The sequence below is a fragment of the Salarias fasciatus genome, chromosome 11 (genome assembly GCF_902148845.1).
Source record: "Salarias fasciatus chromosome 11, fSalaFa1.1, whole genome shotgun sequence".
Classification (NCBI taxonomy): Eukaryota; Metazoa; Chordata; class Actinopteri; order Blenniiformes; family Blenniidae; genus Salarias; species Salarias fasciatus.
This window is the reverse complement of record NC_043755.1, coordinates 1519535-1535492: the sequence shown is the minus strand read 5'-3', so window position 1 is coordinate 1535492 and position 15958 is coordinate 1519535. Positions and strand designations below refer to the sequence as shown.

Genomic DNA, 15958 nt, shown 5'->3' with positions numbered 1-15958 from the left:
GACACTCGCGCTAAACATCAGTTTCTGCTGAGATTGAATGTGTAAACAGCGTGCAGGAAGTATCGTGAAGAGAAAGTGACCCAGCTTTTATAGGGCGGCGAAGATTTCCCAGTGAGACACTGCTGCGAGTTACTTCTCATAACTTTTAATGATGACCCTGGCTGTGAGATACAGCCTCTTGCAATTTTACCATGCACAAGACACAAAGGCCATTAGCATCAAGCTCTCCTCGTGGTTGAAGGTGTGATTAAAATGTGAATCATGTCTTTATTTGCCAAGATAATTACTTTTTAACTGCAGTTTTTCCAACAATTGATAAAAAACATTTTACAGAGATTAAACATGATGGTTCCACTTATTTCACTTGTCAGCATGAATCACATTTTCCATGTTTATGGCTTTTTTTTTTCTCTTTTCTATGACATGGTTACCAAGCAACATGCCGTGTGTCACTCGACATGTAGACACATGCTGCCAGGTGTTGGCTGAGTGTTTCTTCTTCTTGTAAAGGATTCCAGTTGGTTTCCCTTGTGCGTTTTCGCTCCTGACATTGTGCACAGGCTTTTCTCTCCTCATCCTTGGGCCACACGATACGATCTGCGAAATAAACATGCACGACATGTAAGGCGGGCTACAATTTCAGTAATCAAGGATATCTATCATATACTATAAATATAGGGGAAACAAACAGCATGGTTTGCAGTTATTGCAGTTGCCACGCCACGGTTTTTTCCCAACAAATAGCTTAATCATAATCCTTTTGATCTATTAATCATCACAGAGACTTCAGTCAGCATTCTGTCGAGCTATTATATGTCTGCAGTGACTGATTGTTCGCCATATATCATGCACTTTCCTGCGATATAAATTAATTACATCATTCAAGCGCAGTTTTTCACCAGCAAGGTATAATCACGGCTCCTCTTGATACAGCTGGCTTCAAGTCAAACGTTATTTATAGTCCAAACATCACCTTTGTGTGTGCGCTCCCCCTTCTTTAACTAGTCAAAGTAATAATCTTGCAGGTTTTAATTTAAACAGTGAGGCCACTGCTGCTGACTGATATAGCACAACTATGAATGTATCTCAAACGAGGTGGGCTCTGAAACAGTTGTGTGAAGTGTTTATCCGCCTCTTTTCTGCTCTGACGTTCTTTATACAGCAGAAAAACAATGAAGTGAAGATTTCTAAGTTTGGCGGGGAGGGATTACGACTGTAGATACTTACTTTGCTGACCTCTTGTGACACTTGGGGAGCCGACAGACCTTTCCACCTGAAGTCAGAGCGAGAAAAGCGGTTTAATATCAGGAGTGAAGCCTCGTGGTGGCACCGGGGGATTACCCAGCTCTGTGCATTCCCCGCAGTGTGCTTCCCACAAGTAGTGTGACTGCCGTCACCATTTATTGGAGAAATGAAACCTGAAAGTAATTTGAATAGAGTAGAAGTGTACCACTAGAGTTATGTCATTTTTAGAAAAAAATGAAATAAATGTTACACTAGGTATAAATTGACGATGCTTCAGTAGTTCTTTGTTTTGCACCAGTGAATCTGAATCACTGACAAGCTGCAGTGAAGGAGACTGTCTTGATATGACCGAGGGTACATGTCCATCCTGATACTAATGTTGACAGTGTAAACTCAAGAAGTCATATGCTCCCTCTTTCTTCAGAGAGTAAGCAATAGCTGTGCCAACAAAAAGTAAAATAAGGACAAGGATAAACTAACTTATCACTCATCGTATTTCCACTGTGTAATCTCAATATCAAAATTTTGGTTGACACCACCCCATTATTAGAAAATGCTCTGGACACCCCCACCCCTGTCGAAAAGTATTAAAATACTCACAGCCAATGACCATTATGCCGACAATGAAGAGCACTGCAGCGATGACCAGGCCTACGTATCGCAGGGACTCATAATCTGGACACAGAAAAGACAAATCAGTACGGATACTCCTCAACCGGGCAGAAATAAGAACAGAACAGCAAAGCATCTGTAGGTTATGCCACTATAGGAAAAATAATTTCATGCCAGAAGTTACTCCACAAAATTAAAGCATAAAACTATATAGATTCTCGAAAAAAAAAAAATCTCCTAAAAATGTGGATTTTTGCAACATGCAGCGATGCTCAAAAAATAAAAGAGTTGAGAAGCAGCTTCGTACCATAGGTGAAACCTTCGTCCCACTTCGGATCTATATGGAGTCAAAGGAGGAAGAAAAGTATTGACTGGAGTTTGACTGTTGAACAGAGGAAGCATATAGAGGAACAGAAAACACAGGAGGATCACCGGGGAACAGCTGTCAGAGGCGACATGACAAACTGCTGGCGCCGCTGACATGCCGCTGATGGCGTATCAAACCCCTATCTGTGGTAAGCCAGCACAGCGTGAGGACACAAATATCTTATCTCCTCGTGCACGAGGCGCAATCAAGCATTAATCTGTTGGCAAAAGAGGAAGTGAGGTGCTGTATTCTACCTCTCCTTCATGGGCTTTGTTTGGGAGACGGGGAATTGTGATACTGTCAGTCTGCCAGGAGATAATAAAACTGCAACGCCTGTGGCATTTAAGGTAACTACGGAGCAGGAAGGGTTTTTGTGGTTACCCCAGGCAATAGGCTGAACGGTCCCGTTTTTGACGGTGGTCCCAGATGGAGAAGATGTCACTGTGGATGCTGAAAAAATTATTAAAGCATTAGTTCCCTTGACTTTTTAAGCCCCTCACCCCCCCCCCCCAAAAAAAAGAGTCTTTTTTTTTTCAGTTTTCATATCATCTCATATTTAGAATACACAAGTGAATAATTCAATACCATAATTTGATATATTAAAACATATTTTTCTTTCCGGGACATATCGACTCCTTATCTCTGCCACGTCCACAGACAGTTGTTTCTCATTAAACTCCAGATGCATTCCTATGTTTAACTCAATTTTTAATTGAATTTCTGAATATTTCAGTGGAATGACTCTCTGAGGAAATTTAGGTTGACACTTTTTAAAGCATATCAGCACTCTCTCACTCTCTATCACTCCAGCTCGCTCCCTTCCCCCCAGTGCTGCGAAACTCCACAGAATTACGCCTCTATATATCTCAGCAAGGACAGAGAGTTGAACATTTTCTAATTGCCTCATAATTACTCTGGAAGCTTTCTCCGTTTGTGAGGGGAAAAGCACACGATAAGTCTTTTTTCTGTTAATGTGGGGTTGGAATCACAACATCCACAAACTTTCCGTTGAGAGTGAGGAGGTGAAAAGGTTCACCTGGACTGGACGCTGACGTTTGTTGTGTTGCGTTCTTCGTCGGCTGACTGGGACCTGGAAGGAATCGGGAATGAAAATCGCGCCGATGTGAGGCTGTATCTGTTTTCCGTGTGCTGTTGGTGTTCAACCGTTTTTTTTACCTGCTGACGTCTTGGTTTGTGGCGTCGAGCCGTTGTGTTGGTTTGTGGGGTGCAGGGCGGGAGTTTGCAGGGCAGAGTTAGCATCTCTGGTGACTCTACCTGGTCACACACCACACAACACAACACACACGCAACAGCAAATTTAGGGTTGTTTATTGAGGAGCCGCATTGTTTCCATTGTTGCGAAATCGTTGCTCTTTTCGTTGCGTTGTGTGGAATTTTTCAGTCTGTCTTCATTCGATGCGCCGCAGAGGCAGAACGGAGGGTCGGTGTCGCTCCACCTCTGTGCAGCTCAGCACCAGAAGAGGAAGAGACGGTGGACCGCACTGACACGCACAGCTCTGGAGTGCAGGAAGTCAGCACACTGTATAAAGCCGCACCGAGGTCTCAGTTTGGTTCTGTGAATTCAGTCAGAGGGGGAACTCCCGGCAGCGCAGAGGGCTGCGTAGGTGACTCTTCATAAAGGGAGCGTTTTCCAGCAAAATGCTGCACATTGCTGCTTTTTCTTTTTCGTGAATGCTTGCGTTCAGGTCTAAAATGTTCAGTGTTATATGAAAAATATCACCCAGTCAATGCCAAGCGAGAAAAGTGACACAAAGTAGAGATTTGCATGAAAAGAAACATTCCCAAGGCTGATTGTCAAGGAGAACGAAGCAAGCAAACACATTTTAACCAGAGTGACTCACATCGCTCGACTTCTCATTTTGGAGACACTGGCCTACTAAATGACACTAAAACATGACCTTAAGACATAAATTAAGTGTTTTGATGGCAAAAAAGCCTCTTTGTAATTTTGCCAGGTTGACATTTTACATCAAGTATTTTAGAGCTGTGGTTTTTCCAAACTGTCTTTTTTCCAGATTGACTCGAATAATTCTCACATAAAAAAAAAACAAACACGGGTTTTCTCTGACAGGTATGGATCTAACTTTGACAGCATCAGACCAGGCAAAACTCTGGGTCACACCTGTGGACCTTAATGTTGTGAGAATAAGAAGTCAGTAGTTACTTGAGAGTGTCTTTATTCATATTTCTTACTGATGTGAAATGAGCCACTCAAATCAGTGACGGATTAATTGTTCCTGTCTGGCTAACATGACATCAGCTCGATGAAGGGAGACGCAGACAGGATTTCCAAAAGGTAAGATAGCATTTATTTAAGACTGCTGGGCTGAGCATAATGGGACCGAGTTTGTTGAAGATGGATGAGGCGCTCGTCCTCCAGTACACAGGGGTTGTAATTATCATCAGCTGAGGTCAGGGGTCTGCAACATTTATGACAAGCCGCTATTGTTACTTTACAGCAAATTAAAACACATTCAGAATGAAGATAACGCGGCTGATAAACATCTATATATAGTTTTCCTTTATTTACTAAAAAGAGCTGTTGACTGTGTGAGATTTTTAGCTGTTTAGCCATTTCAGCAGTTTCAGCTGTTTCACTGTAGTCACCTGTTTTTGGCTATTTCAATGATTATTGTTTTTTTTTTATGCCTTTATTTAATTTTAAGGACAATCTCAGCAATCTACAGCAGTGCAGGTATTTAACCTCTAATCAATCCCCTCTGCCCTCCCCTTTTCTCTCCTTCTATCCCCTCATTCTAACCGGAATAGCAGAAAGCCTCCGCCTCTGAGCCTGGTTCTGCAGGTTTCTTCCTGTTAAAGGGGAGTTTTTCTTTTCCACAGGTGCTTATGTTTGCTCATGTGGAACTGCTGGGCTTCAAGTGATTAGAAATGTCTGTGTTGTATCTAGCGCTGTATAAATAAAGCTAAATTGATTTGAATTGAATTGAACTAAGATACCTGGGGGTTCACTTTGACCCCCGAGGAATGTTTCTGCAATTTAAGCCTTAAGCCCTGTTTACACGACATTTTCAGGTTAAAAAAGAAAATGCCCTTTAAAATGATAACAGTGGTCGGCGCCACTAAAATCTCAACTTTTTGTAAACTTTTTGAAATATTTATAGCGTATTTTTCCTTGTTTGCGTGGTTTCATCACACAAACAGCACCCACTAGTGACCGGTAAGGAAAGTTACGCCATTATTCAGTGGTTCTGCTGTTTCCGTGCAAACAGGCATAGTTAGAGACGTTACCTTTATGAAGTGAAAATACAAAAACGCTGCATTATAACTTGAAACATTGTGGAGTAAATGAGGCTTGACGCTGATGCTAAAGCTACACTGGTCAGAAATGGCAACTCACTTAAAATGCACTTATTTCATAACAATGCTTGGCGTTGCTGCCAAAAGTAGTGTAGCTACAGTATCATGGTACTATATATACTATTGCCAATACTGCATGTCCTTCTATATATAATTGTTTTAATGAGTGTAAAATTTTACAAGATGTGAAAAACAACAACAGTCACAACAAAACAAGATTCCCAGCATTGAAACGAGTACTGTACCGGTGAGAGTCAGAGGAGTTTCTTCGGTCACGACGTTCTCAGGCATTGTTTGCAACACAACTGTGGGAGTCTGAGCCCTTGACACTGTGGGCGAAAAAGACACTTTTTAATCACCAAATGCACAAGCGAGACAAAACCTCACAAAGAGCCGTGGATGCACTCCGCTTTACGGGAAGAACAAAGCGCGGTGTTGTTTATGCCGGTGATTTTTTCCAACAATGCCGTGGTGTACTCGTGGCAGAGGGCAGACTTCAGAATGTGTCTGGCCGTGGAGGGGAGAGGGGGGCCTGCAGATGCACTGAGTATGTCACAGTAATGGTCCTGTGAGGAAAAAAAAATCCAGCTACAACAGAGCCGGATTGTTGTGTAAGTCTGTGGGACAGAGGGATTGTTGTCTGCGGACTCACTCAGCACCTTCCAATTAGTCCTGAAGCTCCACAAAACCTTCACTTTCCACAGCTACTCCCCTGAATCCCACAAGTTTAATGAACCCGTAAGAAGAGACTTGATGGACCGAGTCAACTGTCATGTTTGTAATTTTTGATGTGTTGATTAAAAGTACATGAAATCCTTCACTCATTGTTGACTTCCAAGAAGCTGACAACATTTTCCTCCGCTGAATTTGCCTCTGGCTGTGAAATGAGACATGTAAAAACTTTCCCAGTGCAATCACAATGTCTGCCCGTCATTGATTTATTGATATTACAGTATAATAAATGCTGATTTAGGTTTTCTTAAAAGCACAGACCTTTGTTCAAATATGTCAAACTTAATCCTGCTTCCTTCAAACAACCTCAACAGGGATTACTATTCGAGACGGGCAAACTAAGAGATAATGCCTTTTTGCAGCAAAATTGTTTTGCTGGATCCGAGAAAAAGTACTCAAATGTTAATCCATTTACAAAGCTGAATGGGCTTAACTCAGATCCTGCCAAGTTTTTTTTCCCCTTTTTTTTAAAAAAAAAAAAAAATCAATCTGGTTTTATTTTGACCATGAGTTTCAACATTTGTAACAAACTCATGGAGGAAAAAACACTGTATTTCTGTGCCTTTTAGTCAGCGTTAGTCACCTTTTAAAATGGCTTGTTTTCTGCTCTTGTCGTGTATTTTCTGTTTACTTGTCTTGTTCTCACTGTGCCGGTATTCACCTGAAGCACTTTGAATTGCACCGCTCTGCATGAAAAGCACTACATTAGTGAAACGTATGTGTCTCTCCTGTTTAAGATGTCTTAATATAGTCGCACTGCTAAGTGGGTCAGTATGTAAGGGCTGTCTGATCAATACATCAGTACGTTTGAAGGCAAGCGGAGGCTCACACTTGTTCCTTTCTTCGGTCTGGGTTAATCATTCTGAGGTCTCACACACTTCCTGAGAGGGATACAATTTGCAGAAGTCACGCGGCACACAGTTTAACATTGGTTCCTGAAAGAAACATTACTGAATGAGAGATGACAAGAGAAAGCAGCAAAGCGGCGGAGATAAAGCAAACACACGCAGGCAGCGGCAGACAGGCCTTATGAAGCTGAGATCGTGTTTATTTCTGGGCCGGGGATGCATGCCTGGCACTGTCAAGGCAGGCTAATATTAGCCAAAGCTAACAGCGAACATGACAGAGATAGAAAACACAATATGGAACACAACAAGCTCACGGAAACTTAAGTGATTGTGGCTGTGTTACGCAATAGTGATCGCTTACATGAATATTACTTTAAGTGTAGAGGGATTACAGTAACTGCTAATTTATAATGCTAACAGCATTAGCCACCTCACCAAACTGCATGGCGGAGAAAAATGTTAAGGTTAACACAAATTAGTCATCCCAACAGTACATTTAACTAACAAAGAAAGAAATAAAACTCCCTTTCTCGTGGTCAATAGTGTATAATGTTGATATATTATTCTAATATTGGCTAAAAAAAACTCAAGTTCGTTTACTTCACTTTCTGTGAAGTCCAGTTCAGTTTGTCTCTTTATTTTCTATCGTCAAATCGTACATTTACATGACTTTTCCCTCTAAAAACAATTACAGACTAGATCATTTTATTAAGCATTAACCACACTGTCCGTTTTGTCATAATCTTCAATACTACTGGTGCCATCTGGATGAAAAAAATATACCATCTGCAACAAATAAAGAAAACAAATTAAAAAAACAACAACAGAATTTTTTTTTTTTTAAATCCATGAAGGTGGTCCGCTGCCAAGTCTGGTTTGATTTAGAGACTTTTGGAGAGCAAGTTAACAATCTTTATTACTTTTTTTGGCAATCGTTTGGCAGAAGAGTTTTTCTTTAATCCAGATGGTTAGATCTTAGGTGGATTGTGGAAAATAATAATATTTTCAGATATACAAACTGAGGTCTGGCTGTGAAGCTCAGTATTTCATGATTTAATTATTAGTTTCTTTGTGAGAGAAGTTCAAAAAAAGATACATAATTTGAGATTGCAGAATGATGAAAGTGTGAAACGAAAGCATGAAACTCACATTTCAGCCACACTATGAATTTGTGCCACTCACCTTTCAACATAATAAATAGGTAAAAGATCAATGAAGCCAAATGAATCTGCAAGACAGAAGCACACATTGTCTGTAGTGGAGGTAAAAACCGAGCTTCATCCCATCCACGGTCTTAACAAACTGCGTTTGACTCCGTGCTGCTTTAAACACAATCTGTGAGTTTTAGATTGAAATGACCTCTAAAGATCTGCAAAGTAATCTGGAGCCTGTCAGAGAGCAGAGGTAAATCCATAATTTATGAGTGATCATACATATGTATACACTCCAGTGCATTTGTTATGGATGACAGGGTCAGACACATCACTTCTAGACAAAATATTTCTTCATAAACACGTCGAAATACTTTATTTTGAGCTGCGAAGTGCTTTTTCAGTACCTCAGAAATGATATGGCAGTGGGTAATTGACACAGGTGTGGGATTGTGTGTGGGAAACGTTGTGATTGGACAGTATAGTCTGGATGGTGATCAATTAAACCACTGAACAGCAGTGGATGAACAACAAATATCCTCATTTCTAATGAAATCAGATGAGTTCCTGAAATGCGAAAATGGGTCAGTGCATTCCTTTTATTTAGATTCTAATTGTGCAAATATTTCTATATCGATTTCACCGAGGATTGGAGAAAGGCTGTTCGGGGATGAATGTTCACGGCGGTCCACGAGCTGAGATGATTGAAGCGAGACAGCATTTCTGGAACATTTCGTCCAACGTAAATTTACCCAGACAGGAAGATTTAGTCACTGAGGTTAGAAGCGTGCGCTCACTTCTGCTTCCTCCTATCGCAAGAGCCAGCCTCACCCACACCGCTCATGTCGCCTGACAGAAAACACCGTCTCACTTTGAATATCACTCCTTTAAGAATGTGGTTTTTGTTTTGTTTTGTTTTGTTTTGGGGTGTTTTTGTCAGAAATGAGTGATCGAGGCCACACATTGTGCAACGCAGTCCTCCCACACGTGTCTGTGCTGAACTTTGTACCAGCGCAGATCTGACTCTATCATATTTTGTAAGCTGTCACCAATTTAAAAAATGGCATCGGTGGATATGTCAAAACAATTCTTTTTAACATAATAAAAATTCCTGTACCGCTGAAGCGAAATCTCCCAATCAGAGGGAAAACATACTTCTTCCTCCTCCACAACATATTGCCTGTAGCTTGAACACAAAACACTATAGAGGAACAGACGCCGGCAATGAAAGCCGTCCGGTGTTTTTCTTTTTTTTTTTTTGGTACCACAGAGGCAGGTACCGTGACAGATGGGAGTCTGGGCCATGGGCTCGGTTTGAATCCTCCCCCCCGAGCTGAAAATGAATCCCGATCTTTGACCTATCGCGGTGGCAGCTCATCCTCCAGGCGGGGAGCGGCGTGACAGGTGAGCGTCTGTGGCCGTCATGAGCTTTGACAGCTCAGATTAGCAGGTCATGCCAATCTTAATTTCACTCCAGAGCATATGTCAAGATGAGGCCTGTTTCCCCTGGGCTGTACAGGCGTCTCTCCCTTCCCCTGGCCTGACCCGCCCGCCTGTTTGTCACATCTCGCACTCTCACTCACTCTCCTTCTGTCTGTTCATCCATTTGTCTGTCATCCTCCATCAATCTGCTTTCAGCTGGCTTCGCCCAAAACAGCCCACAGCGCCGCGAATATTTAGTCTTTCATCCAGGCTATTATGCTTACCTTAGTATCCATCCTGCGAGTCCAGAGATTTATCCTCAGCCTCATCATGCACTTTGAGTTTTTCTTTGTATGTCACTTCAGAGAGGGGCTGATGGAGAAGCTGCTAGCTAACCACACCCATGTGCTCACCAGCACTATTTCCTCATCCAACTGTCACAACTCTTCTCTCTCTCACTCTCTCTCTCTCTCTCTCTCTCTCTCTCTCTCTCTCTCTCTCTCTCTCTCTCCCACTCGTTCTCATGACTTGGCCTCCTCCTCATTTGACTTCCAGTTTCTCAGCCCTGCTTCACAAACTCCTTTGCTCGCACTTCAAGTTTTCACGCCTGCTTTTCACGTCTGCGCCGCCATGTGTCGTTTGTTTCCGTGAACAGACGACCTTGAACAAGAGGTCGTTTGTATGTTTGGACTCACAATGAGAATCTGCGCCGTGCGGACTTCTTCAATTGGATCGGACCTTTCTTAGATATCCTCCTCTGCACTCTCTCATGTCGGGAATAATATAAATTCTGTATTTCTGTACTGTACAACACGTTATTGACTTTAAGTCTTTTGAAAAGCAGTTAAAGCAGCAATTGTCCATGCAGATTAAGAGGTCTGGAACTAATGTGGTTTAGATCAAAACTCAATGAGAAGTCAAAACTGAATTCAACTTACCAGAGACACCAATTTCACTTATATTTCATTTTGATGAATTGAAGGTGGGAGCAACTGTCATTTTCAACCTCTTGAATGACAATCTTTTCATAATTTTCTTTCTTTTTTTTTTTTTTTTTTTTTGGATTTTTCTTTGATAGAGGCTGAATGGAGGTTGTGACTCTGACTTGACAGCTTTATTCTAGTCAGAAGCACAAACCTCGAGACTGTTACAGCAGACAAAGCAGCGATTCATGCACACGAGCAGAAGACAAGCTTTGTCCATTTGGTTGGATGGCTCACATTCGAGAGGCCTTTCCCTAAAACACAAACAAAACAGAACTATAAATAATAACAGTATCATTAAAGGAGGCTCTGAAACTCACTTTTGTCTAATCGTGTCACTTACATATTGTTAATTTATCTTCTGCAAGACTGTTTCTACCACACTTGAGCTTATTCTGTCCTCAGAAACAGACATCTGTCCTCCTTCATGCCTTACCTTTTATTAAAAGGTGGGCGGTCCAGTTAAAGCCAGAACAAGGTCTGCCATGGTGTCCAATTGCTAAAATTCATACATTATAATAATGGAAAACCCAATTAGTTTTGTTTTTTCTTTTTCCTGTGTGTACGAAGGCGGCCGCCTCCTGAGTGTGAGCTGCAGGAGCGAGAAGTATTTAGGGCCAGCCGCTCGTCGAGAGCAGAACAGGATGTGGTAATGTGGCAATGCTTCTCAGAAGCATCCATTTGAGCCTGAATGTGATCTTCTGAGTAGAGGAAATCAAAGATTTACAGGTGAATATCACACTCAATACTTGAATATCGTATGTCACTTCAGGTTTGACTATTTTTAGTTATTTCACTCCGCGCACTGCCAGTCTGCACTTTGTATGTACGACATGAGGAAATCCAAGGTGCACCATCAGTTCACTGAGTTAACAGGAATCTAAAGCCTGGGGATATTATAAGAATGTCAACGTTCAACAGGAATATGCAACAATGTGGAACTATAATTCTCTCAGTTTGGTATAATTGTTAACAATTATTTTTTCAGATTTAAAATGAAAAAAAAAGGAGATTTAGTTTAATGAATTGTTGTAAATGAAATGAAGTTTTTCGCCCAGTCATTAATTATTGTGACTGATTTAATGTGTGAAACTGAAATAGGAGTATTCGTGTGTCTCAGCTGGATTCAGGAGTGACGGGGTTCAAACCAGTAAAGCTCTGATTACAAGTTTGCTTTACTAACCTTTATGTAAACCACTGTCCTTCGGATCACATAAGCAAAAAATAAACTAAGAACAGTGAAGAGTAAACAGTGTTGACGATGTGCGTCTCTGGTATTTTCCAGCCCGACGGCCAGCGATGCTTCCAGCGCTGCTCTAATCGACATGCGTCTCTCCATCTTTCACCAACTACTCTGGTATTTATTCACTTGTATTCTTTCTTTCCACGTCGAAGGGCAAATTACATCCTCATTACTAACAACGGGAGAGCAAAGCTGCAAAGTGAGCCGTAATAACTGCCAATAAAATCATGTTCTAATTTGTAAAACCTGTGGTTGTTTTTGATTTGATTTCTCTTGAAATAGAAAATTCTCAATAATGGGAGCAATGATAGAGTTTGCCAGAATTTGATTTAAAATTGACTCCGCTTACTGTCGAGAGCACAACCTGTTAAAATGATGAAGAAGAATTATTCAATCTTGCGTTTGTTTCCCGCAAAAAAAAAAAAAAAAACATTGCTGCGAGGGGCGAGGAGAGTGTGAAAACACTGGGAGAGACGAGGTAATTAAAGTCTCTTATTTGTTTTCTCTTTTGACTTAATTGTGCACTCATGCAGCCTGTCTGTTTGAGCTCCCTCGAGACTCCTCTGAAAACAACGTACCAGGATGTTCACGAGGCGAGCGAGGAAAAATAGAGGTTGACATACAGTATTGAGCTGTCAAGCCTTCAGTTTAGCAGATTACTGCTTCTGTGAAACGACGCATTATGAACAGGCTTTGGTATGAAAACAGCAGTCAGCGAGACGGGAACTTAAACAATTGTTCGGTAATGAGACAAACACCTTGACAGCTCATGATGGAGAATAGCGGGGCTAAAGTGAGGAAGCATCGCTCATTGAAACATGCAGATTTATCTTCGGGCCGTCGGGCCCCACCGAGGAAACAGAATTATGTAGGCTTGACAAATGTGTGGACGGTAATAATCTCAGCAGGATGTAAATATTGCCTCACATCCTGTAAGTAAATATGTCCGCAGAAATAATGCAGTGGAGCAATAACAGCAGACCTCATCAGCTCAATGATAAAAAAAAAAAAAAATAAATAAAAAGACATTTCCTATTTACAATAAATTTTGAATATTTGCTGGTGTGTGAGTCTTGTTGGGCTGTATGTGCTGCCCGTGACGTGCTGGAGCACGTGTGACACTGATACCACAGTTTGTGCTTAAGGGAAAAGGAGAAACTGGCTTGTTGCGTAACAGATCTGTGTGGAGATATAACGAGACCCTTCCTGCGTGGACGACAAGACAACCGGGTCTGAAGGAGTCCTTCAAACTTGGACGAAGGTTCGGATCGCCACACGGTTAAACAAGAATACATGAAGTTACATAAAAGCAAAAAGCTGCCACTCCTTCAACGGCACCAAGCTGCAGCTTCACTGATAAAAACAATCAGATGTTTTTATTTTTTAAGGCTGCAGAATGAATTTTCTGTTCCCCCGACACAGGATGAGTCAAAAACAGAGAACCATAAAAAGAGCACTACTCCTATTTTGAACTGTTTTGTTATTTAGCTCCATGTGTATATTTCATTTTGTTATATATTTGAGTTCAGTAAACCTTTTGTTTGTCATAATAATATTTTTTTCTTAATATTTGGTGTGCTTCAGATGTTGTTTTGCCTGATTTTTAAACAAAAGCTTTTCTCTAATCTTTAGTTGTTTTCTTCCAGGTATTTCAATCCACTTTTTCTCAGTTTTAATAATCACATCTTGTTCACCTTCTAAAATTCAATTTCTCTTGTCTCTATTGTTCTTACATGTTGTTTCTTCTTCCTTCTCCGTTTTGTCTGGTTACTGCTGCATAAACCTTCTGGTGAACGCTTTATATTTGGATTTCAGGAATTTTATTAGTCACTATACTTCATGTCCACCTGGTTTCATCCTCAAGCTGAAATATAGTAAATCATGATCAAGCACAACATGACTTTTTATGTAATTTGAATCAATATCTCAGAATGTTGAGGATGTTTATTCAATATATTTTCAACTTAAACACAAAAAAGCATTAAGTCTCAGTTGTGTGTGTGGGGGGGTGTATCTGTTGGATTAATGGTTGACTTTCAGTGCTTTTCACTGAGCAAAAATGAAACATCACTGTATGTAAAACACCATTAACAGGTACTATTAGTTACTTAAAACTGTCTTGTTTTGCTTGACATTGTCATTTGCTATTAAAGGTACAGTGGACGATTTTGTCAAAAAGACGAAGCCAAACGTCGGTTACTTGCTTTTTGAAAAACGCACATGCGCCAGACCATCCTACCTGCTCTACTGCTCCTCCCGAGGAAACGCCTATCAATGTCAGAAGCGTGCGAGCGCAAGCTCATCTTCCCCGGGCGTGCACGGCTCTGTTTACAGTTTCTGCAGTCGGCCTCGCTCATAAAGCTTCTTTTCCGAAACAGTTACAGTTTCATTATGTCAGACTCGACATCGGTGAGTACTGGCTGAAACCGAAGCTCACCGGCTACATAAACACTCTGAATGCGCATGCGCAGGTAACGGCAAGAAGCGCGCTTGACAGCGTTACGCAAGCATTTCTCCAGCGTGATTGACATGTTGGAGGACCACTAGTTGAGATTCGCATCCCGCATCCCATAGGCTGAGAACATCGTCCACTATACCTTTAAGACATCAACATTTGTTGACGATATCAGTGTTTTTATTGCTGTTTCTCTAAATATTATCGAAACTGCCTGAAGCTCATTCTGTTTTTTAACATCTGAGCTCTGACTGCACATCAAGGCCACGTTTATGTGACGTTTTCAAGTGAAAAACGGAAAACTTTGGTCACATTTTGGTGATCTGTTAACATGACAATGCTCCTCGAAGCACAAAAAAAACTTTTTTTTTTTTTGAAAACAGCTCCCAAGATGTATTTTTTTGAATACAGTCCGACTCTGTCTTCATGTTAAAAGAGCAAAATGCAGCTTCACTGCAGCTGTGCATGTGCACCACGGCTGGAGTAAATAATTCTGCACGAGTGCAAGAAGATGGACACGTTTGTCTCCAGATTGGCCACGGTTAGATGGTGTTTTTAATTTGGAATTACTTTATTCTGAATTAAGTAATTCGGAGTTACTTATTCTACTACATGCTCACTGGGAAAAATGAAGGATTGAATCCGTTTAACGCGGGGGGTTGTGAAGCATTCCGATTGGACGTATTTATGCCCACTGGAAGTAAACAGACCTCGGTGCTGGCGATTTTTCTCTTTCTTTCTCAATTAACTTTGATACTACAGGTTTAAAAATGTCCACGTTGTTATGCATCCCTCCATCCACTCTTTATTATATCCATTTCTTTGAAGGCTGCCTTTAAAAAAATCAAATGAGGATGAGCCCATCGCTTGCTGTGGGCCACCATCGCGAGGGAACACACATGTGCAGAACATTTGGAATAAAGTTAAGGCAGAATAGAAGGTTTACATGTTGAATTTACATTTATTTCTGCTTTGGAATAAGAATAAACCGCCACTTTGTTTGCAAATAAGTTTAATTCAGAATAAATATTTCATTGGTAATTAGGTGTTTACATCGTCATTTCAAAGCAGAATTAACTTTTATTCAGAATGAAAGAGGAATAAAAAGTCCCATATAAACCCACCCAGTGTGATGACTCCCAGTCCATGATCTCTTGGGAGTTTTAGAGCTGGCAAGAGCAATCGTTGTCTTCTGTCCATATGAAAGTCCGTCTACTCGCTGTTCCTGATGCTTATAGCTCCTTGTCACATGCAGCCTGCCAAGTGAACGTGAAACAATGCATGTCGCGTGTGTTCGACTGTGCTGTTTTGTTGATCGGAGTTTTTGTTCTAAGTATTGCGGAGCCTCTGAAGTGAACAAGGCAGAGGAGATTTCAGTCAGGCCTGCCACAGTTGCGGCTTAGCCTAACCCTCTTCTGGTCTCTATCTCTTTCTGACTGCCCACTCTCACTGAGACAAATTCCCCGCATGCTTCCTCTCTGTCACTGATGTTGTGAGCTGAACTTCAATCCGTGAGAAAACAGGATTAGAGTCTGGCACTAGATATGGCTTTACCTCCTGA

At 41.2% G+C, this 15958-nt stretch overlaps 1 protein-coding gene and 1 long non-coding RNA gene across 2 annotated transcripts; both read right to left on the bottom strand.

Moving 5' to 3' along the window:
* Positions 1-346: 346 nt before the first annotated feature.
* Positions 347-10162, bottom strand: fxyd5 (FXYD domain containing ion transport regulator 5). Its single transcript, XM_030102453.1, has 10 exons — positions 10001-10162; positions 8326-8371; positions 5809-5892; positions 3401-3499; positions 3261-3314; positions 2606-2674; positions 2165-2194; positions 1846-1920; positions 1228-1273; positions 347-597 (listed from the first exon to the last, which is right to left on the bottom strand). Exons 1-10 carry the CDS (start codon positions 10046-10048, stop codon positions 573-575), a joined length of 576 nt encoding a protein of 191 aa, XP_029958313.1. The 5' UTR covers positions 10049-10162; the 3' UTR covers positions 347-572.
* A 566-nt stretch (positions 10163-10728) lies between these two features.
* Positions 10729-11285, bottom strand: LOC115397331 (uncharacterized). Its single transcript, XR_003932458.1, has 2 exons — positions 11136-11285; positions 10729-10953 (listed from the first exon to the last, which is right to left on the bottom strand). It is a non-coding gene; the product is annotated as an uncharacterized LOC115397331 (long non-coding RNA).
* Between the last annotated feature and the right edge of the window lie 4673 nt (positions 11286-15958).